Consider the following 27,803-nt stretch of genomic DNA (forward strand, 5'->3'; position numbering starts at 1 on the left):
ATATAATATGGCCAGTGCATTATCATTTTATTCATTTATTCAACAAATATGTTGAATGTCACTATGTTTCAGGGACTGTTTTAGGCCTAAAGATGGATATAAAACTAAGGAAAACAAAGACTTTGATCTTTGTTGAGCTTTCATTAAAAGATTATGTGGTAGACTTCTCTTTTTGTCATAAAATCTGTAAGGTAAGTTAAGAACATATATAAAAATCACTGTGGATTTGCCTCCCTTTTCCTACAGTTTTCACATAAAATTTTTTCAAGAGGTATTAAGGTGTTATGAGCTGAGATGACTGTGCTGGTTTGAAACTGTTATGTACCCCAGAAAAGCCAACTTCTTGCTGTCTTAATCCAATCTTCTGGGTGCAGGCCTATTGTAGGGTGGGGCCTCCTGACTACACAATTTCCATGGAGATATGGCCCTGCCCATTCAAGGTGGGTCTTAATTAGTTTACAGGAGTACTTAAAGGAACTCTTGGATTGAGAAAGAGCTCAGGGCTGATACAGGAAGCAGATGCCTAGACTCAGACATTGGAGATGTTTAGAGAGCCGACAGAGAGCTGAGGGCCAATATAGAAGCGAAGAAATGAAACCAACACACAGAGATGCTAATGTAAGAAATGAAACCCAGCTTCTGCCCTGGAGAAGCTAAGTGAGGAACCACAGATGCTTAGAGAAAAAATCACTGGAAACAGGAGCTGAGAGAGCCATTTGAAACCAGAAGCAGAGAGAGTTCAGATGCTTGGAGACATACAGAAGCTCAGAGAGGAAGCTGCTGGAACCAGGAGCTGAAAGCAGTGAAACCCGGGAGCAAAGGGCCAGCAGAAGTTGCCATGTGCCTTCCATGGGTCCGAGAAATCCTGGACGTGATTGGCCTTTCCTGAGTGAAGGTATCCTCTTGTTGGTGCCTTAATTTAGACATTTTCACGGCCTATGAAGTGTAAATTTGTAACCTAATAAATTACCTTTGTAAAAGCCAATCCATTTCTGGTATATTGCTTCTGGCAGCATTAGCAAACTGAAAAAGTGACATTTTCACAAATATTTTTAGGCTGAGTTGTAGCAGCCTGATACCCTGAAAAATGCTGCATTTGAAATGGACACTGACAAAATTACAACAGAAAAACTGCTATTCTCATAAGAACGTGGAAGGACTTCATGCGCTAAGCCAGAAGTAGTTGAAACAAGCAGAGGTAACCTCAAGGGTACATTTCAACAGAATGGATCAAGGTGACACTCAATTCACTCAAATAGGTGAGTCGATAAAGACTTTTTTTTCAGTTGGTGCAACTCAGTAATTTTTTATTGCAACTGGAAGACAGTACATCATAGAAACTTTAAGATATGTATGAGGGAAAAATGTTATTTACAATAAATGATGAAATCACTTGTCTTTTGGCAATATGATTACATATGAAGAATGCAGAATGCAGGCATGGATGCTTTCAAAGCACACCATCAAGAGAGTAAAATTCAGCCGATTGCACCTGCCCCCACACTGCTCCTTTAGGTAATGCAAATACAACTGAACATCAGTTTTTCCCTTCATGGTTCATCCTTTATATTCATGATATTGGAAGTTTCATATAGAAAAAATTTGACTTTGGAAAATTATTATTATTATAGGAAATAAATTTGGCCATGTAGACCTATTGGCCAGCAAAGGCCAGGTGATCCTAAGTGTGGATATAAATCTCTTGGTCTTCAGGTTGCTTTATCACTGCATTTTTTTTCCTTCTGTAAAACAATAACAAAAACTCAAGAAATGTCACAGAATCATAGTATGTAAAAAGTTCAAATGTTTCTCAGACACACACGGACATTTTTATTTTCCTCCACATTTTCACTAAAGCAATAGAAATAAAGAATGGGAATGATGCAGTATAAAGTTGGTTACTAAATAAGTTATGAGCTTTGATGGCTTCAACAGACATATTCAAGAAATGTTTAATGCTTAAATAACTGGAAGCATGCTATGGTTCATCTAAAAAACAATAGGACTGGGGAATTTGGGCCATGGTCATGAAAGGATAAAATACAGTTTCTAGGTTCACCGTATCAAAGTCTTTGAGAATCCAATATGGAATAGCCATTATTTGCAAAAGGGATAGATACTATTTTCAGCTTCTGCAACTGAAGCACCGTGAAACACAATGTTGTAAATATTCCAAATAAATACTTATGATTTCATTGCTAATGAAACAAAAAGGAAGGGTATTGTAGTACACACTACAATAAGTGAGAAGTGAGCTTTCACAGAGGGCTGATTTCAAATGTACAATAGCTAAATGCTGCACCATAGACATACCGGTTTCAGCAATTAAAAGATGGAACTCTTTAAAAATTGTTTTTTTCTTCCTTAATTTTTGGTCAACTGAAGTTAGCACCTGCTTGCTGACCCATCACAGAATGCAGGGTCACACATGTTTTCATGAGAAAGCAATTGAGCTGACAAGTCTGTGCTTAACTCAAGAATAACCAGCACAAGAGAGAGAGAAAATGCAAAGTATTCCCTACTATCATCAGAGGTGCCCTCTCAAATGAAGAGGGGTCAACAGTTTATTCACAAGAGTCAGCAGTTGTATACAGAATACTAAGTGCTGATGTGTAAATCCTTAGGAAACAAGAACACCACACAATGTGTATATTTTGATTTACATATTCTGTTACAAAGAAAAAAAGACACCAATACAACCTTGTAACTATTAACTGCAATATAAACTAAAATCCAGAGCTTGGCAGGTAACTAAACGAGGGTTACCACTTTAGTTATACAGCAAAAGTGTTGATGTATATTATATATAGTTGTTCTAGTTTGCTAGCTGCCGGAATGCAATATATCAGAAACAGAATTCCCCTTTTAAAAAGGGGAATTCAATAAGTTACTAGTTTACAGTTCTAAGGCTGAGAAAATGTCCCATTTACAATAAGTCTATAGAAATGTCCAATCAAAAGCATCCAGGGAAAGATACCTTGGTTCAGAAAGGCCGATGAAGTTCAGGGTTTCTCTCTCAAGTGAGAAGGCACATGGCAAACACAGAGTTTCTCTCTCAGCTGGTAGGGCACATGGCGTGCAAGGCATCATCTGCTAGCTTTCTCTCCAGGCTTCCTGTTTCATGAAGCTCTCTGGGAGGCATTTTCCTTCTTCATCTCCAAAGGTCGCTGGCTTGTGGGCTCTCTGCTCTTTGTGGTTATGTCATTCTTTTCTGCTCTCTGAATCTCCCATTCTCCAAAATGTTTCCTCTTTTATAGGACTCCAGTAAACCAATCAAGACCCACCCAAATGGGTGGAGACATGCCTCCCCTAATCTAGTTTAACAACCACTCTTAATTGGGTTACATCTCCAGGGAAATGATCTAATTACTACAGTATTGAATAGGGATTATTCTGTCTTTATGAAATGGGATTTTGATTAAAACATGGCTTTTCAAGGGTACATACATCCTTTCAAACCAGCACAATAGTAGTATAAATAATAAAAAGTATCATTTAAATTAGATCACAGTGCTGCAATATGTGGATAACAGTGTTTGATAAAATTTTGGATGGCTGGGACTTGCCTCTCTGAGCAAGGACTCAATGTCAACTCCTGCAAGTCATGATCAAAAGGGGCACAGAAATCAGATGCTTTCTTTTGGTGGCAAAAAACCCTTGAAGATGAAAGAAAAACACTTCTCTACAGAAATGTAAAAAATAAATTGCAACTCCTGGCCTGCCGAGATCTACCACAAAGAAACCAGACAGACCACAAAGAAACCAGACAGCATTTGAATAAAGTTTAAATGCAAAAAGAATTCCCTTTGAATTTAATCCCATCCCATATCGAAACTCCCCCCATTTACATTGCTCTGATTCTATCTCAAAGCACCCTTCTGTGAGAGGCTCTATGTCCATCATCAAAGACATCTTTTTTTTTTTTGCATGGGCAGGCTCCAGGAATCCAACCTGTGTCTCCAGCATGGCAGGTGAGAACACTGCCACTGAGCCACCATTGCCCGCCCCATTGTCAAAGACATTTTAAATGCAAAAATTCAGGATGCAAAATCAGAAGGAAAATATCAAAAGGACACATGCAAAAAAAAAACCAACTTATTTTCTATAACTTTGGTGACTTTAGCTTTCACACATACCCAAACACAGAAGAGTTGAGAGTATCATTCAGCTGTTATTCATAGCTGCCCATTGTACTCTAACTCTTTCTTCTTCTTAAACTTTTATTCTAACATTGATTTCACAAGTTCTGACATCAAAGAGTAGTTCTAATAAAAACCTGGATCCTTTACTGTAATAAAAAATTATCAAAGATTTATTATCAGTTGAATTTAACAAGGAAAAAATCCTCAGAATTAGCTTTTTTATGACACAGTATTTTACTCATATAAGTCCCCAACAAAGTCTATAGCTTCTTTTTAGATATGAATTAAACAATCATTACTTGTGCCCTGGAGTCCCAGGCAGGGCTGTGATAAAATAATTTTCCCAGGTAACTGACTCTTTCTATACTGTATTATATATAGATAATTTTTTTTTCCTTTTGGCAAATATTTATTGAGTGCCAACTTTTTGCTCAACTTCAGTTTAAGTGCTGGGACTACAGCACCTAACAAGATGCACCAGGGGGTTACTTCCAAGGAGCTCCTGCTTCAGTTGGCAAAAATGTACAACAAACAAACAGAGTTTTAAAATTAGAACTTCATGCAGAGTGAAATATGATAAAGGCAATGTCACAGGAAGAAGGGATAGAGCACAAGGATGCTCAGAGAGGACTACTTCTTACGCTCTTTGTCCCTCCTTACATTGGTGCCCACTGAGGCTGGCAATGTTTCAGAGGCAGTCTTCATTTTATAAAAATCTACGATCTCTTCTTCTAATTGTCTTCTCTCTTCTTCAAGCCTCATTGTCTCCTCTTGTTGGACTCTTTTAAGGTGCTCAAACTTGTCCTGGAGCTACGAAACAAATATGCAATATGACTTAAAGCTAGGTGTGAAGGCAGAGGGAAATGCTTGTTTTTTTATTTTTTATTTTTTTGGTTATTAAACAATCCCAGATAAACACAGCAGAGCTTGGTCTTAGTAACAGTTTCAAAAATTCATGTTTAGAAGCAAACAAACAAACAAAAAATCAAACAAAAATTCAACAATTGTTGCTTGCAATAAGGGGATACTCACATGGAAAAAGAATAAAATGTGACCCCTGCCTTACAGCATGCAAAGAAAAAAAAATTCACGTTCAGAGTAAAAATGTAGATGCAGAGTTTCTTTGGTGATTTTATTTTAAATGAGTTCCTGTCAAATTGTAGGCAATAAAGCCTACAGCTGTGAACAAAACACAAATTTTAAAACATTTCCATTTTCCTAATGAGGTGCATTTTCCTACATCACATTTTCTCAAAAAAATGTCTTCAAATTAAGTTTGTTAATCCATTCCCACTAGAAATACATTCACAAAAACATTGCACGGATTCTGAAAAGTTCTTGAGATCTTAATTGGTAAAGAACTTTGAAAGTAAGTCTGACTTTTTACTTGTTAAGTGAAATTAGCAGAAAGAAATGAAACATTTCAAGGACGCTATTTGGTACTAAAAATACAGATAGAGTAATTGTGTCTCTGTGTGCACAGGGCTCTCTTGACCTGTGTGTGCACACGTGGGAGAGAATTCAGTGTGGTAGTACAGAAATTCCGATTATGAAAATGGCCATAGCTTGTTTAATAACGTGGAGAGTGACCTACACATAATTAATATTACCAAATTTATTATGCTTTGGAGGCCATTCATGGGGTGGATTACAAACTTCAGTAAAGTTGGAAACAAAAAACCTTTAGTAAAATAGCATAATGTGATAGTAACTTTATCTGTTTCACAGGTTTTGATAACAATAATCTGTATTCACTCCACCCAACAGGTCAGTGAATTTAAATGTATTGTCAGATACTCGATCAATTAATAAGCCATGTATCCTAGGGGTGTTCATAACTAATTTTTGCTCTTAAAGACACCTACTAACTGACTTGGTACCCTACCACAACTTTGGTTGGCAGTGCTTTTGAAGATATTATATGTACTGTTGTTCAATGACACTTTCTAATAAATCTATTTTTAGAGATTAGAAAGTAACCATAGGGGAAAATGCTTGTTTTTTTGTAAATAGATGATCTTAATCTGATAATGAGATCCCTGTGTCTTGTGCTTTCCCTTCTTGTCTGGACTGCCTAAAGGTCTGACCATAAATTTGCTCGTTTGGAGAAGTTAACTCGAAACAAGGCCCCCTGGGGCACCTCAGTGGAAGCCACCTTCCATTGCCATGGGTTACACGGCTCCTATCCTGTTCTTTCTGTTCAAATGGCTTGAATGCAGCAATATTTTCATTCTAAATTTCCTAGAATACATGTTGGAAGCAGGAAGGACTTAGATATTGAATGAATAATTGATAGTCTTACATATAATGGAGAAGTTTTCATGCCTCAAAGATATGGTTTATTTGATGAATAAATATATCCTCAATGTTTCTTATATAAGATGGTATGTAAGAAATCTGAGTGCCACTTATGTCTTATTAACTCATCTAAGAAATATTAATAAAGGCATACAAAACACTGAATCATATTTAAACAATATTTCTTAGTATTTAGCTATCTAATCAGATAATATTCTATATGTACATATAGATTCATACATAAGAGAAAGTAAGGGATGTATACTTGCACCACAAAAATATTGGCAAGTGTATTTTAAATATCACAGCACTCTCATATAGAATTTTGTAATGTTTTGTGTTTGCAAAAATACCTTCATATTAGTGACTTCCAGTATTATACTGTCATTAAAATGTCATCATGCCTCAGTACAACACTAGTTTTAAAGTCATCATCCTCATAGCCTTTTCCTCACAACTACCTTCTCCAAAATCTACATTAAAAATAACTAAAATTAGGGACTATCTTTTATTAATAGAGAATAAAGAGACATAATAACCAATTGTTGTATGTGATCTGTTATCTCCTTATTTAAAATCAAAAATGGAAATGACAACTTGGTTTCACTGGGGAATTTGATGTCTATTGAATATTAAATTATATTATGGAATTGCTATTATTTTTTTACATGTGCTATAGATGTTGTGGGTATGTAGAAGATTGTCCTTAGCTGATAAACATGGAAGTACCTATGGATAAAGTGTCATACCACCTGCATCTTATTGTGCAATGATGCAGGGAAAAAGAAGCTCCTGTGTATCATTGTGTTTCCACACACACAGATACATAAACAGGCACATACACAAATACACACACATAGAGAAAGAGTAAATAAAACAAAATAATAATTCTTTTTTGGGGAGGGGCATAGTCCAAGAATCGAACCCAGGACTCCCGCATTCTACCACTGAACCACCCCACACACCCAAAACATTAATTCTTGACTCTAGATGGAGGAATAGAGATGTGAGCTCTACTCTCACCTTTTCTGCTTGAAAAATGAAAATTTGGAAAAAAAGAGAGAACCAACCAATGCACGTGTGTAATTCTTGAGATATTGTTAGCATGCAGAAGAAGAAAAAATCATATAAGCCTTGGAAGTCTAAAATGAAGCCACTTATTTAGCTAAATAGTGCTTAGTTTTTATCTGTGTAAATAAAATTCTTTTTTCACAATTTGTCTGCAGTGAGTGTCCTGGAGAGATTCTAAATTAAAATCCGCACTCAAAGAACAATTTCTTTGTCTTCTTGTTTCCTGACTCTCTGTAATGGAGTTATAAAAGTCAGGAAAGTATCTTGGGAAGACTCAACACGGACACATCCTTTTTGAAGAGGTCCTAGCTCAGTCAGTAAATCTTTCCTACAATTCTGGGAAGATCCTTTTACCTTCTGAGTCTCAGTTTCCTCTCCTGTTAAATGAAGGCATGGTATAGAGGAAAAATATCTTAATTTGCCAAAATGATCCACCAGACCACATCATACTTCATGGTGAGATACCATAAATATTTCTAGTAAAGTCAATAAGTAAATTAAAAAGCCCGTTGCCAATCCCCTTGAAAGTAACAACCTATGCAACAGGAACAGAAATGAAAAGATAAATATTGGTTACAAAAATATAGATGTGTCACTAAATTGTAAACAATAGGCTTATTGAAGCCAAAGAGATGAGATAATTGAAAACTATTAGAACAAATAAAAATACAAACATATTTAACCCTCTAAAATAACCAATTTTAATATACAAAGGAAAACTCATCCCATTTGTAATAGCAAGGATAATTTTTAAAGTGGCAAGGATAAGCTTAACAATATATAAGTAATATCTGTATGTATTCTAAGGAATTTGCTGAGGAACATAAAAATATATCCTGAGTAAACAGAGATAAATACCATCTTCCTGGGGGGTAATTCACAATATTGGCAAAGGTGTCAGTTCTCCCAAAATTCACCTATAAAGTCAGTACAATCCAATAGAACCTCAACAGAACTTTTAGGGACCTTGATAATAGATCTAAACTTCATACAATATACAAAAGACAATAATAGCAATGAAAATTTGGCAACATTGGAGGATGGAAGGAGAGACTTGCCTTAACAAACTGTGTAACAAAATAAACATCATAAAGCTATGGCTATTAAAACCCAGAAACATTTCAAATCCACAGGAGAGATTGGACTCCTCAAAAAATATTTGTATGTTTGATTATAATTTTTTAAGAAAATAGACAAAAGTAAATTTCACATAGTTAATGTAAAAAAAAAAACACCTATAAGTCTATCAGAATCAAAAATAGGAATAAACATAATCTCCAGGTAAGGGTGGCCTTCTGAGAGTAATACAAAAAAAACTGCAAAGTTTATAAAGGATAGGATAATACAAGATAGCAAATTAGACTATACTATTTTGTTCCACAAAAGATGTTGTAATAAAGCTAGAAGGCAGGAGACAAATTAGGAGAAATATTGCAAATATTTCTAAAACAAAATAACACTCTATAAAAATTTAAAAATTACAAATTAATGTGAAGTCTAAAAGGAAAATACCACGAACAAACAGACAATTCTCTGAAAAGAAATACAAGTGATGAGATAAAATACAAACATAAAAAATATCAACTTTCAAATATTTGAAAATTTTAAAGATTTGAGTTTGAATTTCGACTGACCTATCTGCTAATCTATGCTTGGAAAGTTTATCTTTGTGAGCTTTTCCTTTCCTGGTCAGGCAGTCATAGTTGCTGTTTACTTACCATGTTAAAAGCATTAAGTTGTTCTTTTTCTGAGCAATTGTTTCCCCATGACCTTGTTCTACGTGCATGCCCTTAGAATTCTACTGGAATTGCAAGTGCTTCTTTCTACAGGCATTATTAAACCCTGTCTAAGAATCTCTGCTACTCATCGATTTGCACAATCAATTTTAGGCTTTTGTTGGTTCTTCCTGAGATTGTATATATATTTGAGGAATACAAAAGCAAACAAACAAACAAAAAGACAACCTGATCTTCAGAAAGAGAAAATGAAGCAGATGACCACGGATTATAAAATGAGGTGGGGTAGGGTGGAAATGGTTTCTTTGGATTCTGGTTGTTTCCTAGCTTGGATTTATGTCATTATGAGACCCAGCTAGGCTTCCTATTCTTGGATGTCATGAGATATTCTTTGCCATGAGATACTCAAGTATAATTCCAAACTTTTCCCTTCATATATAAGCTAATGGAATTCTTATTACTTAATGGTTCACCCACCCCTGACTGAGATACCTGCTCCACAGCACCTAATGAACCCCTTGTTTCTATAGAAAACCAAGTCCATGTTCCAATTTCCCTACTGTTTGGGTAGAATTATGTTCCCCCCAAAAGGTACATTAAAGTTGTCATCCACAGTACCTCAGAAGTTGATCTTATTTGGAAAGCAGGTCATTACAGATGGAACTAGTTAAAGTGAGATCACACTAGAGTGGGGTGGGTCCTTAGTCTAATATGATGGAAGTCTTTGTAAAAAGATGAGAAGAGACACAGACAGACACAGAGAGAGAAGACAGCCATGTGATGGCAGCCACAGAGACTGAGTTGTGACACAACTCAGAACACCAGTGATCACTGGCCATCACCAGAAGCCAGGAGAGACATAGAATAGATTTCTCTCTATGCACTTCAGAGCGAGCACAGCCCTTCTGACACCTGATTTCAGACTTCTGATCTCCAGACCTGTGAGATGATAAATTCTATTGGTTTAAGCCACCCAGTTTTTGGTTCTTTGTTATGGTAGACTTAGGGAACTAAAGTACCTACTAAAACTAAAATTTTTTAAAACTGAAAACCTTGTATACTCAAGAGAGAGATTTATGTCCCAAATATATCCCCCCACCAAAACCTTACTTATGGCAAATAATTAAAAATACACAAAAGTCATCTTTTTCCATTTTTTTGGAAATAGAATGGAATGAAGTGAACAAGGAATTCACTTAATCCACCAACTAAAAGCCCTCTAATTAACCAAGACTTGTATTAGTCAATTTTTACATACTTATTTGTAAAAGCGAAGGAAGTTTTCTAATGTAGTAGGGATAATAGAAGGCAAATGACTCTTCACAGAAGTTGATAACTTGAGTTTGTTGCAAATTAAACTTTATGCATAAAATTCAAATTATAAAGGTGACAAAAGTAAATACACTTTGCAAAATGATTTTTACAAGTCACAAATTCTATAAGCGCTGTAGAAAAAATGAAATTATAGACTATTCAAAGCTGTATTTAAAAAAACATGTTTTATGGCCAGTTTTTGAAGAATAGTAAGTAGCCTCCAAAAACATCTCAACTAAACACTTAAAACTAAAGACCCTCAAATTAATAAGACACATCCAAATGAATACAAAATTCATCAAATTGCCTGTACTTGCCTCTTTTTCAGCATCTTTAAATGTAGTTTCCTTTTCCTGTACTCGCTGCATAAACTTCTGTTTCAACTCTTCTTCCTCCTTCTTGCACTGATCATAGAATTCTTGTCTTTTGGCTTCATAAATCTCTTGAAAACTAAAAAGGGATTTTTATACTCTCATTAACATTTAATATAAATAAACATGTATAAACAAAATTTAAAAAATCACATGATGCAAAAACCAAGGTGTTACATTCAATATGAATATATAGTGAGTATACAGTAGAGTAAATAGAGTATATATAAAGAGTAGTAGAATTTTGGAGCATTTTTATTAGTGTTTTTCCTTTCTATTGACTTTCTATTATATCACACACCTTCACATCTTTTGACAATACAATTTGGGGAAACTTCTAATTTATGAGACTATTCTGAAGTCAATTTTAAATAAAGCTGGGTATCTTTCAAAGTGTCATTTAAAATAGTCGGTTTAATTTTGGTTGTCTTCAGAGAACCATAACTCATACAACTGGGTCATGCAGCAAAAATCCTATTCTTTAATCTGGCTAAGCACCCTTGCTCTCAAACTCTGTTTTCACTTGGGTCCCATAATATTACATTGTTGCTTTTCCTCTTTCTTCCATCCAACTTCTCAATATCCTTTGCCAATTTGGGGTGGTCTTTGCTTATCTTCTTCCTGAGTCTCTATCTCATGGAAATACAAAAATAAAACAAGATAGTCTTTTTCTCTTCAGGCACATATTTCAGAAGGTACTGAAATAAATGAGACCTTGTTTTAATCCCTCTATTAACTCTCTCTGTCTAAGTCTGAAGATGATTAAAAACCTTAAACTCAGGATGCAAGAAATAAATTTGTTCTCTTTTCCAAATGATTCCATCCCATGGCTGAGGGGGAGCTCAGCTCTAAATGACATTGGGTTGTCTTAGCGAGATCCCCACTCACCTGACTGGCTGGTTGTCTGGACCCACGTCCGTGAAGCCCATTTGATGTAGTTTGTAGCACCTGTAACGTTCATAGTGTCGAGTGTGAGTCTGCTCTTTCAAGTCTTCCATATTTGTACAAAGGAGCATATCCCGGAGCTTCACAAAGTCACAGTGATTTTCATTTTCCACTTGTCAGAAAAATAATAAAGCCACAACACTCTTTATCAATCCCTAGCACTCAGTATTCTTGAATGAATGCATGTAAGGAAAACACATTTAAAATAACAAGTTCCTAATAATTAAAATTGATTAATAATTAATCAATTAATATTAATAATTCTCTTAACTGTGCAATTATGGTTTGTACTGTACATATCAATTATAAGTACAGTTCATTTACAGACCAGGACATTTTCTTTAAATTTATTATCTAGTGATTATATGGGAAATAGCAAAATGTTATATTAGTATAGGTTGTAAGTTTTCATTAATAATTAGGTTAGTATTTACAAACTGTCCCCAAGATATATCACAGAGTACCAAGAGTATGTAATATAATTTCATCATAGTAAATAATTTCATTAAAGCAAATGCTTTCATTAAAGTAAGTTCTGCCAATGCAAAGGCCTTAATAAATGTACACAATTTAGTTATCAAATTCTGTGTATACAACCCATATTTATGAAAATGCATCAATCAATATTCAAAATCAACCAAAAAATCCACTTGGCTTTCTTCTATGTTTGTCATGTATAGAAGATAAAGAACAATATACTATTATATTGTGCATGATATTGTGACCAAATAATATACATATACATCATTCATACAAAGAAGTTTTTAAAGTGTGTTTTCTAAATTAAAAATGTTAATATGTTAATTAAAAACAAAACCCAACAGCAACCAGAAACCAGTATAGGTAGAAATAATCCATTCCCCATTAATATGGTACTACAGCATAAAAACTAGACATTAAGTCATTGTCTATCATAACAATTACTCATTGTAATTTTAGACAAACAATATAAATGTCAAGGGTATAATTTACCTTTGGTTAAAGGTAAATTACACTTCTAATTTTAGAAATAGTTGGTCATTCTTTTCTTCTGGTGACCAGCTAAAAATGCTTTATAAATTGGGTAGTAATTATTTTATGGCGCATGTTTAAACACTAGTATTTATGCTCCAATTTTACTGAAAAATCCTTTTGATCAAAATGTTTCCTAAACTTCTGAATGTCATGGCTCATAGAGAGAGAGAAAATGTGCACATGGCACATAGAGCTTCTGCACAACTTCTGTGGATTTCAGCTTAAAGCAGCATCTGTCAAACTCATAAGAATGAATCATAGTCAAACAAAGCATTAGCTTATTCAGAAACAATCTGTGCTCCTTGTTACTAACTGTTAATGTATAGTTTAGCAAGTGTTACTTAATCAGCTCAAGTTAAAGTCCTTTTGTGAGACTCTGAGACCACAACGTGCTCTATTTATCAAAAGCATTCCCAACTCTGCTCACATCCATCATATTTACCTTGTAAAACTCCCCAAGGGTACTGGCGGCCTCTGACCATTCTTTTTCCAACTTTTACTTCATCCATACTTCCTACCACAGCAAAGGGTAAATACTCCTGCAATGAAACAGTAATATTAATTGCATTCTTTAGTACTAATATGGCTCACAATTTCATTATTATTTCTGTTCTGGAAATAGGAGAGGCAAGACTATCATACTAAACTTAAATGAGAGATCTGCCCTGCCTCTGTGGAGACATGGCGGTGATTATGAGCTAACTGATTCCTGCACTCATCAATGTCTGGCCATGCACATGCTTGAAAACTGTCTTCTGAACAGAGCTAAAAGTAAGGCATCTTGCTATGGGGAATATATAGAGGAAAATTTTTAGTAGACATATTATTTCTCTTCTGTTATCTTTTCTCTCAAACAAGAAGATAATGTTGAATAAGCAATATGTACTCTAAAATACAATAACAAACAGTACCATACGAAGTCTTAATGAATTCTAAATACAATTCAGAGGTCATTCTGGGCAGGGAAGTCTTGGGGAGTCTGCAGAATGAGATGCAACACAAGTGGATGTGGCAGGATCATAAGCAAAGTAGGGAGGGCAAACTTAGGTAAGGAGAAGGCTTTGGAAAGGGTATAGAAGAAGGGACAAAATCAACCGGCTTCGTCTGTCTGAACAGGAGGGTTGATATAAAGGGAATAACTAAAGTTAAAATGATTAAACATTGTGTTAAATATTTATATTCAGTAATTAACAACAGCATATTAAAATAATTATACACCATAACCACTGGAGTTTATCCCAGGAATACAAGGTTGATTTAACACCAGAAGTCAGTTAACATAATATATCATATCAATGGAATAAGAACAAAGAAATCACAGGACCATCTCAATAGATGCAGAAAAAGCCTCTGGCAAAATGCAACACCCTTTCATGATAAAAACACTCAACAAACTAGGAATAGAAGGGGACTTCTTCAACCTGATTAAGGGCATCTAGAAAAAGCCCAGCTAACATCCGAGTAAGGCGGAAGACTGGATGCTTTCCTTCCTAAGATAAAGAACAAAATAAGAATGTGCATTCTCACCATTTTGATTTAATATTTCTATGTGACATTGCAATTTTGAGGTTCTAGCCAGGGCAAACAGGCAAGAGAAAGAAAAGAAAATGTGTACATAATGTTTTTAGCAGCATGATTCATAGCATCTAAAAGGCAGAAGTAATACAGATGTTCACCAGCTGACAAATGGCTATGCAAAATTTGGTATGTCAATACAACGCAATATTATTCAACCACAAGAAAAATGAAGCACTGATACATGTGACAATACAAAATAACCTTGGAACTATGGAAGGTGAAAGAAGCCAGTCATAAAAGACCACAAAGTATAGATTCTATTCATCTGAAATGTCCAGAACAGGGAAATCTATAGAGGCAGAAATTAGATTAGAGATTATCTAGGGCTGAGGAGAGGGTGGAGGGTTAGAAGTGGAAATAGCTAAAAAGGATGGGGTTTTTTTTTGAGGAGATTAAAATGTTCTAAAATTAATTGTGGTCCACATGTGAATATACTAAAGAACATTGAATTGTGTTTATTTCAAATACACTAATCATAAGGTGTATGAAATACATCTCGAAAAAAGCAGTTAAAAAAGAATTCTCAGCAAATGTTTTTCAAAATCAAGAAAATAAAGCATATTCCCATACTAGACATAAAAAAAAAATAATAACCTTGGTTACAGATTTTGGGCAGATACTAGTGACAATATATTACTAACATTGTTACTTGCAAGCTCTATTTTCATTTCCACATGTAAAACAGAATTGGTATTCAACAGTTAGAAGCTCACATTCATTGAAGAGTTCACCTTAGCAGTAGTTTCATCATCTGTTGGGAACTGGTATATTTGGATGCCATTGCTGACCAATTCATTCATTATCTTACTTTTAAACGTCTGTAAATCATTTTTAGAGACTGTATCTGCCTTGGCAATCAGTGGTATAATGTTGACCTATTAAGAAGGAAAACAAACAATCTCATCATGGAGGATTTGTTGTCGATCTTGTAATTCTTACAAGTGGACCTTATAATCTCTGACAGTAAATTTTGTAATTAAATAATCACTGGCCACCACTCAAGAAAATGCCTTCCTTTAAAATAGTTTTCCCAAATCATCGGTACTTTTTGAAGTTTTACCTTTTTATCAGAATTAGGGTTTAGAACTCTCAGCCTTCTTCCTCTTGTTCTCAAAATCTCTTAGACTTCCAACACATCTTGAGTAAATAAAATGTAAGCAGTGCGGTGAAGTAGTCTAACTCATTATCAATTTGATATCTTATTAAACTGAATGCTAAAAAGTCAGAATGTGGTATCTTTACTCAAAACTGTAGAATAGAGGTATTTTGTCCTTCTACCTGTCACTCATGCACACCACATTGTTCAAAAAAATCCATCGTGATCAATGCCCCATTTTCAAAGACCTTTTTTCTACCTAAATGTCCTTGCAGATAGATTTGCTTTTTTCCAAAGACTCCCTAAAAATAATATGGCCTGGTTTTTTTTTTGTACCATGCTCTAAAGGTTGAATGTGTGTATTTGTGTGGGTATTTACAGCATGAGTGTGTGTTTGTGTGAACAGCATCTTACTAACCAATATGTTCATTTGTAAAAAAGGAATTATTTCCACATTAAATGTTTGAAGTTGAATTTTGTCCATACCCTCTTTTTGTCTAGTTCTACAGTCTGATCACTCCTGTCCTCAAACATTTACATCTTAAAAATTAAACTTTGTAGAGCCTACCCAGGCCCCCCAAAAAATTAAATGTTGTAGAAAACACAGCAAATTCCAAAATACATTTTATTCTTGTTAAAAGAAGATACCTTACAAAATCACAGGACACAATGTCAACTTCTGTAATTAAGAAGGAATATCTATAAATGAGTTTTGGATAGATTGCTTTTGTTTGAGAAACCTAGGCTTCTCGAAGTACATTAAAAAATACTTGGGCAAGTATGGGGCTTCAATATTGTAAATGTAGATGCTTATAATTTTCTTATGTTAATATCTGATTTCAGAGCTTTCACGGTCAAGAGTATACAACTGCTAAGGTAGATTCAAGCCTAACTTAAGTGTTTTGGGATTTATGGGTGAGAAAGGTGGGAAAAGATGTCCTCCAATAAAGGGAAATCATTAACACATAATAAGTAGAAACTTACCATGTTAATGACATCTCAGTTATTCAGATTTGAGGAACAAAGTGCAATGTTGCAAGAACCAAGAAATGGGGAGAGAAGACAGCAGACATACTGCAAGGCAGACTGCTTCTCACTTCCGTAAGTAATGGTCCTTGTGATAATTAGGGATTTCATATTTCTGGAAAATCGCTTAAAGGTAACAGCTGGCCAGAAAATTAAAAATAAGAACTCTACCTGCTTGACTATTGAATGTACTACCAATTAGGAAATTGAGGTAGCTCTTAATTTTAGCTAGAAAGCTAAGTTCTTTCAACTACTTAGTGATATCTGAGATAAATTACAAAGTTTCTTACAGGTTTGAACAATACACAGTGAAAGGCAGGACTTCTTTGATAAAGGGAAAGAAACTTTAGAACTAAATAAAGTTGAGGACTTTTTTTCACAAGGGCTGAGTATAGAAAAGAATCTGATGACATGGCAGTCACTTTCACATGTATCCTGGCTCCTTATTGAAAAAATATATATACTCTTAAGGTTTTTATGTGAAATAACTTCAGACTTATAGAAGAGTTGCATGAATCCTATATAGGAAGAAACTGAGGCTTCATAACTTGCCCAAAGTCACAAAGCTAGAAAGTGGTAGGGCCAGGTTTTGAAAGACGCAGCTTGATCTACTATTTTTTTTAACTACCCATGCATTTAACTCCAGAAAACTCAAGGCATTTTCCTGATGTCACAGAAATCAAATATTCAAAAATTTGTTTACAATAACAGCAAATCTTGTGATCTCTCTCTACGTAAAGATATATATAAAGTATATATATTACTTCTGTATTGCTATGACTATAGAGTTGCATGTTCTGATTTTCACATGCATTTCACACAACAACATTCCATACAGTCAAACCAAACTATGACAAAGCTGCTAAGGATTAGAAAAGTTAATCAGATGAGCAGCTATCATATGAGTTTCATCAAGATTTTGCTAAGCTTTGGAGGATTAAGTAACCTATTGAAAGAAAATCTATATATGTCCCAAACCTTATATAAAGGGACTCCTGCTTTTCATATAGGAAGTAGCAACTGCCTTCATACTCTTGCATTCTGAATCTTTCCTGATAGGACCAGCAGCTAAGATTATGAAAAATTCCTGTTTCATACCTTCAGTGGTACCAGGCAAATGTGTATGGGAATAGTTTAGTGTAAGAAAGTAGTTTTTAACAACTTTTAAAGAAAGAAACCAGCAAAAAAAAAAACCCCAAAATTAGAGTTAATTTGAGAGAATATACTCTTTCTCACACACACACATTCTTAATTCAGAAAGGTAAAGCTAGGTTTTCTTAGTAAAATAAAAACACACTTTACCAAATATATATACTGAGCACTATACTTTAACATTTTCCTTTCACACAGTAGAACTACACAACGAATTCAATTGCAAAAGTATGTCAAAATGAACCATGATCTGCCTTACCATTCAATCTCACACAAAAAGTGAACTAAATTTTGATTAAACATTTAAAAAATGTTTAAAAATTAAACTTTTTAAATAGTTTTTCACTTGCATCTCATCATTCAAACTCATCATTTTTAAGTTAACTTTCTCTGAAAAAATAAGCTGTTTGAAATTTAACAAATGTCTTAGAGATTAACTGAAAAAAATAGGATATATGCCCATATTATAGGATAACAGGTATCTGTATGCAAATGCCTTCAAGATATATCATTATTTCAAAATAAATATTAAGTTTTGAAATCATTGATGGATTTACCAACTGCACCTTATTGTCAATGCTCTTCAAGGTCAATAGATCAAGTGACTTCAAGGAATGTCCTGTGGGTGAAATGAAGTAGAGGCACGCATGGATGCGAGAATCATGGTAATCAAAGAAAGAACGTTTAATCTTCAGTTCTTCTTGCAGATAGGTCTCAAATTGAGCATCTATGTAGTCAACTATGGGTTGGTAGCTAAAAAGATGATTATTTAAACTTTTAGAATGACAGAATAATAAAATCTGAAGTCTGTATTTTCACCATTTAGCAAAAAGTCAAAATCCACCAAACAATTTGTTACAGTGAAAAAAAAAGATAACGTGCACAACATGTCATACAAAGATAATTCAAAATCAACAATAAAATTTGTTGTGCACTACACTGTTGACAGAAATGACAAAACGATCTATCAATTTCATGCAATCCCAATCAGAAACCCAATTTAATATGTTCAATTATGTGAAAATGCAAAGGACCAGGAATACCCAAGACATATTGAAGAAAACTGAGGAAGACATACTTTTTCAGGTATCAGGTCTTGTTATGAATCTAAAATAATTAATGCAGTTTGACATTAGCACAGAGATAAAGAGACCAAAGAACAATGGAATTTTTGGGGGTGGCATGGAATAGTTTTCTGTCATAGGAGAGATTGTGGATACACAATTACAAGCATTTTTCAAAACCCAAAGATATAGACACCACAAAAAAGTGAATTTTTACTATATATAAAATTTTTAAAGAACTACCTAAATAAATAAGTTGTATAGACCTGTGGAAGGTTTAATTATGCACCTCAATGAAAGACATGCTATTAATTTTAATCCATATTCCCATGAGTATGAACTCATATGTAAATAGGACCTTTTAAAGACGTTATTTTTACTTAAGGAATGGTCCAAGTGAATCAGGGTGATTTTAGTTCATATTACTGGAGTCCTTTTTAAGCTGAAGAAATTGTAGAAGGTCAGAGAAGGCCACACAGGAGAAGATGCAAGTTAGAAGAAACTGGAAGCCCAACAACAGGAGAGAGAGAGATGGTGATGAGCCGGAGACAGAAAGGCAAGCCAAGGATCCCCAAGGATTGTGGAAAGCTAGCACTGGAATGTTACAGAATCTGGGGAGAAAGCATGACCTTACTGAGGTCTCAATTTTGGATGTCTAGCCTTTCAAACCATGAGTCAATAAATTCTTGTTGTTAAGCCAGCCTATTGTATGGTATTTGCCATAGAATCCTTGCAAACCAAGACAAAATCCAATGAAAGAGGCAGAGAAAGGGAAGGCTTCTTCAGGGTCTATAGATTAAGTGTATTTAGATGCCACTTAAGAAATGGAAAAGATACCAGCAAGGTGTATACCGTAGTTTAAAATTAAACAAGTACCCCACAAAGCTTGCTTAGGGGAAGAACAGAAGACCTGACAATCATGATCAAAGAGGATTAAGATAAATCATTAATCCTCGCTGGCTGAAGTGAGAACAGGTGCCAATTATTTTGACATCAAACTCTGGTGAAATGTGCTCTTGTCAAATTAAAAACGGGAAAGATCTAGAATTTTATAACTCTAATGAAAGTAAAATGAAAGAAAATCTATAATCTTTAAAAATACCAAACAGACTGTGTGAGAAATCCAAAATGTAATAGAAACTGCAAAAAAGGAACCCAACGCTATTACAAATAAATAACATAACCCCAATGAAAGGAGTGGGAAAGGAAAGAACCTACTATGGTAACTATGGAAAATGTTATTTTAACAAATATTGAAAGGCTGAGAACAAAAAGAACTGTACAAAAATATATTATTCTAGTTAGTAAATTTATTTCTCGTGTAGAATGGACTGTCAATTTAAAAACTACTTTATGTGTATAAATGAGAATTTAATGAATAAGTAAATATATTGTAGATGTGGAAAACTCTCACTGTTGGGTAAAGACATTACAATCAAGGAAAGGGAGAGGTCTAGAATGAACTTTATGAGCATTGTATTGAAATGAGAGATTTTAAAATATAATCAAGTTTTCAAATATAAGTAGATTTAGAAATAAATTATATATATATGGGTTATAATACATACATTATTTCTAACCTCTGCCTGCTGAGAGGGCCCAAAAGTTTGACAACCCACTACATTTCATAAATGCCCTTCATAATTTTGAGGACGTTTCCTTGTATTCCCAGTTTTCTGAGATTGTTTTTTTTACTTTGAAAGACTGTTGGTTTTTGTCAAATGACCATGCATCACATTGGATGACCTGTTTTGCTACCCTTCATTCTCTTAATGTGGTGTATCACATTTATTTTCTTATGTTTAACCATCCTTGCATTCCTGGGATAAATCTGACTTGGTATGGTTATACACCTTTTAATATGATGTTGCCTTCAGTTTGGTAGTATTATGTTCAGGATTTTAATCTGATGGTGGTTTGTAAGATTTTTTTCTTACATTGTATTTATTTGGCTTTGATAACAGGGTAATGCTGGTCTCAGATAATGTATTAAGAAGTGTTCCTTCTTCTTTTAATTTTTAGATGAGTTTGAGAGGGATTAGTATTAATTCTTCTTTAAATGCTTGGGAGAATCAGTCATCCCAGCTGAAACTGCACTTTACTGGGAGATTTTTATTACTAATTCAATACTTTAGTTGCTATGGTTATGTTGAAATTTTCTATTTTTTAAATTAGTTTAGGTACTTTGTTTCTAGAAATTTATCCATTTCATTTGAGTTATCCAATTTGTTGGCATACAATTGTTCATAGAATACTCTTATAATTCTGTTCTGTAAAAATGGTAGTAATGGCCCGCTTTCATTTCTGATTTTAGAAACTTACATCTTTTCTTTTTTCTGAGTAAGTATGCTAGAAGTATGTTAATTTTGTCAATTTTTTAAAAAACAAATTCTGGTTTGTTGATTTCCTTTCCTGGGTTTCTATTCCCTATTCCATTTATATTCACTTCAATCTTTATAATTACCCCCTTATACTAACTTTGGGTTTAGTTTGCTTTTCTTTTCTAGCTCCTTAAGGTGCAAAATTAGATTATTGATTTGAGTACATTTTTCTTTTAAGGTTGTCTTTAACCAATGATATGCTGGTGTATGTTTGAAAAATAGCTCTCTGGAAGGAAAGAAAAACTGATCTGTAGAATGTGCTGATTTCTGTGGTGTGAATATTCCTACCTTGGCTGATTTCATGCTACTCACACGACATCATCGAATGGCAGAGCTGGGACGAAAGGAGCACAGGTGGCTCTCCTGAACTGGTATGAGCTAGCTCCAGCATATACTGCCTCTCACTAACATAATTTATCTAAAACAAGTCAATATATGAAAAAAAATTCTCTCTAAAGCTAAGATTAGGTAACTAGGTGAATTCCATATAATAACAAATATGCTTTCATTTCAAAAAAACAGTAAGAACCTAAAGCTGTTGCTACACACAATTCATTCCCCTCTTTCACAGAGAGTTTAAATCTGTTTCAGGAGCTATAAAAAGTCTTCATAATATGAGAGGAGAAATAAGGGAATTAGGTAAAACAAATAGAAACTACATGGACAAACTTTTGCTATAATTGGTTAATTCAAAATCTTATGCATAAATTGACAATTGAAGTCAAATATGCCAGTTTCAAGGAATTGGCTTTTGTGGTTGTAGAAGTTGGCAAGTCCAAAATCTGTAGGGTAGGTCAGCAGGCTGGAATCTCAGAAGGAGTTTATTTTGCATTCTTGAGGCTGAATTTCTTCTTTCTCAGGAAACCTCAGTTTTTGCTCTTAAGACCTTCAAGTGATTGGATGAGGCCCATTCACATTATCCAGGGTTAATATCTTTTACTTAAAGTCAGCTGATTGTAGATATTAATCATATCTACTAAATACCTTCACAATGACATCTAGATAAATATTTGGCCAATCAACTGGGTACCAGATTCTAGTCAAATTGACATACAAAATTAACCATTGCAATTGCTTAATTAGGAAAAAAATAAAATCTGGAAGGAAAGAGAGAATTTGAAAGAACCATGATTACAAAAAAAAATAATAAGAATAATAAGAGGGATATATATATATATTATATTATATATATGCTTTGAAGAATATAGTATATATTATATTAATATTATATACTATTAATATATAATAATATATAATATATAATTATAATATTAATATATAATTGATATTATATTTTATATATATGCTTTGAAGAATACTATGCTTTAGTCCATGGAGAAAGAAGACAAAATCCTTGAAATAAGAAAGCCTTTTAGAATTAAAATGAGAAAACACTAACCTGGCTTCTTTGTTTATTTGATCACCATATCCCACTGTTTTCACCACAGTCAATTTCAATTGAACATTGCTTTCGAGGAGTTCATATGTCTGAATTTTAAGTCCAACATTTGAATAAAAATGTGAGGATTTGTCATCTTTAAAATTAGTATTAAACAACGTGTCAATCAGTGTTGATTTTCCAATTCCAGTTTCCCCTATAATGAACATAGATATATCATAATAGGGGCATTTGATGGCTGAGAAGAAATAACACTCTGAACACCTACAGTGATTTAAAGGGTTCCAAATACTTCAAAAACTGGGATGTTCTTGAAAGTACACATGCTAGTACTGATTCCTCAGTCATTAGAATAATGCAGAAACAAAGTATACACTATATCAGCATTCCAACAGCACTAAAGAAAGATGAAACAGTTTAATACAGCTAAAAAGATTGAAACAGATACAAACTTGCAGATATGGTGTCAAATTATTTGCATTAGTGTGGTTCTGATTAAGACAAGGTGAAATGAACATGGGAGGATGTAAGGTCATAATTCAGATAGGAGTTTGGCACTTACCCACACAGAGGATATTAAAAGAGAATCCTTGTTGAATAGATCTGTTCACCAACTGATGTGGTAAACATTCAAAACCAAAATGGCCTAGCAGATTTAAGCAACGGATATTTTCTTCTTTTTGCTAAAGGAAAGAAAAATAAAGGTTTAAAATAGGAAAGAAAATTAAGACATTTGAAAGGACAGTGGTTATTATTTATCAAAGAGATTAGAATTTGATTATCATGACTCAGACAAGAAACAAATGAATAAGCAAAGTTATTAGAAAAGAATCTTGCCCATACCTGAAGATAACATTTCTTATATCTTTTGTATACTGTAAATACCATAAGACACATAGATTTTGCTATCATTGTTATAAATAAGGTGACTTTTTGTTACACTTAAAGCAATTGTTTCAACATAAAAAGTAATAAGGAAAAGGAAACAGCATAAGAAAACTTTCTCTAAAATAATAAATGATTTTTCCACAGGAAAAATAGAAAAAAAATAATGGTGATGCATGTTCAACTCTAAGAGAGATACTAGCATCTAGCACATCACCCTTTGTTTTGCTCAGTTCCTGGTATAGTGTTGCTGCTCCTTAGACAGGCAAGAAGGGAAGGAAGGAGGGGGAAGGAACAAGAGAGAAAGGTAGAAAGAAGAAAAAGGAGAAAGGGAGAGAGAGAGGGAGGAAAAAAGGAACAGAGGGAGAGTACCCAGGTTTATAACAGAGCTGGAGATAACATTATGTGGGAAACTGAAGATTATGTGAGAAAATTGAAGATTTGGACTGTAAGAGTAGCATTTTAGAGGAGTAGAGCAGATATCTGAAAATTCATGAAGACTGTCAAATGGAAACAGGTTGAAAAGGACAGGGTGAAAAGGGCTAATTTTATACAATATTCAAAAAGGATGTTTTCATTATATAAACTATCCAAATATTAATAAGCCTTGGTTCTAATACAGGAGAGTTGAAAAAACAGGCATTCTCACACATTGGTGGTGGAAGTTTAAAGAGGCATGTTTTTATAAAGCAATTTTATTATTACCATCAAATTTATAAATGTGTATACTTTCTGATTTCTAGAAAAGTATCCAAATATGTACATGAAAAGATAAGTAGAAGGATGTTAAATGCAGCATTGTGTAGAATAGCAAAAAATGAAGCAAAAAGGGGACTGGGAGATAGTACATTCATTTATCACAAAAGTACAGGGCTCAATAAGAATAAGGTTGAGAAGCATGTACTAATATGAAGAGCTGTCCAAAGATAAGCTATTGGTGGTAAAATGGTAGGTCAAATGGAGAGTTTTCTCTTTCCTATTGTCTGAATTTTCTTTAAATAATATGATAATGTAATTGTTAGTATTCAAAAGAGAAAAGAAACAGTAAATTGTCAACTTGTGAAAGAGTTCTCAAAAAAGCTAGAAGGACTCCAAAAAAAGTTTTTGAAGGGTTTGTAGCAAATATTTGTATATCAGATTAGAGTCTGACTAATTGACCTTTGGGGTACCTTCTAATTCTAAAATTGTATGAATTTAATGTCATGTGAGCAATGGAGTGGTCACGACTTGATGCAGAATTGGAGCTAAAAATAACATAGAATAAACATGGGCCACCGGTTTGGTCACCAAAATGTGACTTTGACAGTAGTTTCAGAAAAGCAAGGAAGATGAAAGGCAAATTGAGTGTGATTTCAGTGGTGTGGCTAATGGAGAAACAGATGTGGAATAGGTCATTTAGTCCAGAAGCATAACAGTGAGAGGGTGTTCAGAGAAACAATGCAGTTTGGTGGATCAAACTAAGAGACAGCAAAATTGTAGTACCCTAAGCACGTTTGGAAAAATAGGAAACAAGAGAACTCCCATAAAGAAAACACTATTAAATATTGTTTAATACCCATATATATATATATATATATATATATATATATATACACTTGAACTTTTCTGCCATAAAAAATTTTAAATTCTCGTAATGTAAATTTTAATATGAATTACTGTAAGTTTTCTCTAGTATAGAGGCCCCTTTTAAAATGGAACTTGGAAAAATCAACTCAAAATGGATCAAAGACCTAAAATAAGAACAAAAGCTATAAAACTCCCAGAAGAAAACATAGGGAAGGAATGTTAGACCCTGTGATGGACAATGATTTCTTAGCCCTCAATTTGAAAACATAAGCAACAAAACAAAAAATAGATAAATGGGACTTCACCAAAATTAAAAACTTTTGTGCATCAAAGGACTTTCTTTGTAAAAAGGAAAGTAAAAAGCCACCCTACAGAAAGAGAGAAAATATTTGAGAACCACATAGCCAATAAGGGTTTAATATTCAGACTATAAAAGAAATCCTACAACCCATCAACAAAAGACAAATAACCCAATCAAAAAAATGAGCAAAAGACTTGAATAGACATTTCTCCAAAGAAGATATACAAATGGCCAAAAAGTACACAAAAAGATGTTCAACATCATTAGCCATTAGGGAAATGTAAATCAAAACCACCAGGAGACAGCATTTCACACCTATTAGAATGACTACTATTTTTAAAATGAAACATAAACAAGTGTTGGAGAAGATGTGAAGAAAAAAGTACATTCATTCATTGTTGATGGGAGGGTAAAATTATGTAGCCACTGTGGAAACAGTTTGGTGATTCCTCAGAAAGTTAAATACAGAATTACCATAAGACCTGGTATTTCTAGGTTTATACTCCAAGGAATAGAAAGCAGGAGCTCAAATAGATATTTGCTCACTGATGTTCATAGTAGTGGCATTATTCACAAAAGATGAATTCTATCAACCAATGAACAAAATGTGGAATTTACCTATAATTTTCAGTCACGAAAAAGAATGAAGCTCTGATTCATACAGTAGTATGGATGAACCTTAAAGATATTATGTTGAGTGAAATAATCCATACACAAAAGGACAAATATTGTATGATCTCATCCATATAAAATAGCTAGAAATCATAGAATAAAAAACGACAATACAGGTGAGTATGGGCCAGGGTGGGGATAAGGAATGGGGATCTTTGGTGCTAGAGATCACATGGCATAGTAATGGTTGGCCATTACTATGCCATGTGAATGTAATTCACATTACATTACTGTGAATGTAATTAACAGATTGGATTGTGTATTGAATGTGGTTAAAAGAGAAAATGTTAGGTTGCATGCATGTTACTAGAATAAGAATTTTTAAAAAACGATAGGACTCTAGAATACTAACAGTGAATCCAAATGTAAACAATGGACTATTGTAAATAATACAATTACATAATATTGTGTCTTCAACTGTAACAAAGGTACCACACTAATGCAAGGCTTTAATAATCAGGGTGGTAAATGGGAACTCTGAATCTTCTGCATGGTTTTTCTAAAAAGCTACAACTTCTCTAATAAGAAGATTTATTAATTTGGTTCAATTTCCCAATCAGTAAAACAACCAGCAAATAGCCATTCAATCACGTCTGAAGGCAACCTGACTTAAAAGTGGTTTATTAGCAGTCCATGAAATCCAACAAATCTATCCGTCAAGATAGCACAATTCTTCTCACTTAATGGCAGATTCTAGAGTTTCAATTTGTTTTTCCTTGGTGCTAAATAGGAATTATTTAATCCATTATTGATAGCTAAGTATAATCAGTGTAAAAATTAATTCATGTTCAAACACAAAAATGCAAGCCTTTATCATACACATCTACCAGTTTAAGTCAGTTAAGTCAAAGTACACAATTTTATTGAAATATAAAGTGCAGGTTCTATTTGAAGGATATACTCACTGTGTCTTCCTCATCAGGCATTTGTGTGGGCATACTCATTGTTTCTTCTGCCATGTCAGGCCAAAAAACGCTGAAAACAAAGATACAAAAACTTTATAAAAATTACCCTAAAATGTTACATTCCTATAATATAATAGAAACCAATAAGAGATATTAATACAGACATTACCCCAAATTTTAGCATTTAGTCCACATTATCATCTTGTGTTTAAAATTGTGGCTGTATTGCTAAATAGCCTTTTATTATAGCAAATAATATATAATATTCAACTTATAATGTACAATAATACACGACCATAAACATACAAAAAGCATCTTAGGAAGGTAAAATCAACTGTACAAACAGCATTCTTATTCTTTTAAGGATACCCTGGCTATGAAAAGGAGAAATAGGGAATTTTGGCTTAAAAAGTGCCAGGAGAACCAGGAAAACACCCATAATGACATAACTTTCCAGAATAGTTCTCCAAGGGAGTCGGGGATGTTAGAGTGTACCCATCACAGAAGAACTGGGGAAAGAGGTAATATAATTTAAACATGCTCCTCTTAAATTAGGCTAAGAGAATGCAATTATCATTGCAGAGCACCATTTATGCACCCAACATTGTGCTGGGTACTTACATGTGCCACCTCTTTTCATTCTCAAGGTAGGTCTGGGAACTACATTATTATCACTACAGGCCAGGTGACAAAATTCAGACTCAGAAAAATTAAGCAATTTACTTGCCTGAGATTTCAACCGTGAGGCAGACACAGGTCTAATCTGACCCCAAAGCTTGTATTCTTGCTACTGTCTCCAGTTGTGGTCCAAATAAATATTCACTGTGTTTGCAACAGTTAGGAACAGGGGAGGAGATGTAGGAGAGAACACACTGTACTGATTTCTA

At 33.9% G+C, this 27,803-nt stretch overlaps 1 protein-coding gene across 3 annotated transcripts; it reads right to left on the reverse strand.

The window, feature by feature from the left end:
* Nucleotides 1-3,756: 3,756 nt before the first annotated feature.
* On the reverse strand, nucleotides 3,757-27,757 carry SEPTIN14 (septin 14). Of its 3 annotated transcripts, none has more exons than XM_077141133.1 (10): nucleotides 27,644-27,757; nucleotides 26,917-26,986; nucleotides 23,150-23,270; nucleotides 22,588-22,783; nucleotides 18,310-18,496; nucleotides 15,201-15,344; nucleotides 13,334-13,430; nucleotides 11,821-11,989; nucleotides 10,879-11,011; nucleotides 3,757-4,952 (listed from the first exon to the last, which is right to left on the reverse strand). In XM_077141133.1, the coding sequence occupies exons 2-10, from the start codon at nucleotides 26,968-26,970 to the stop codon at nucleotides 4,773-4,775; spliced, it is 1,281 nt and encodes a 426-aa protein (XP_076997248.1). In that variant the 5' UTR covers nucleotides 26,971-26,986; nucleotides 27,644-27,757; the 3' UTR covers nucleotides 3,757-4,772. The 3 variants fall into 3 exon arrangements, with proteins under 3 accessions (XP_076997248.1, XP_076997246.1, XP_076997247.1); XM_077141131.1 differs by having other exon boundaries at nucleotides 15,183-15,344; XM_077141132.1 differs by having other exon boundaries at nucleotides 15,183-15,344; nucleotides 27,538-27,650.
* Between the last annotated feature and the right edge of the window lie 46 nt (nucleotides 27,758-27,803).

This window comes from Tamandua tetradactyla, chromosome 23 (genome assembly GCF_023851605.1).
Source record: "Tamandua tetradactyla isolate mTamTet1 chromosome 23, mTamTet1.pri, whole genome shotgun sequence".
Lineage (NCBI taxonomy): Eukaryota > Metazoa > Chordata > Mammalia > Pilosa > Myrmecophagidae > Tamandua > Tamandua tetradactyla.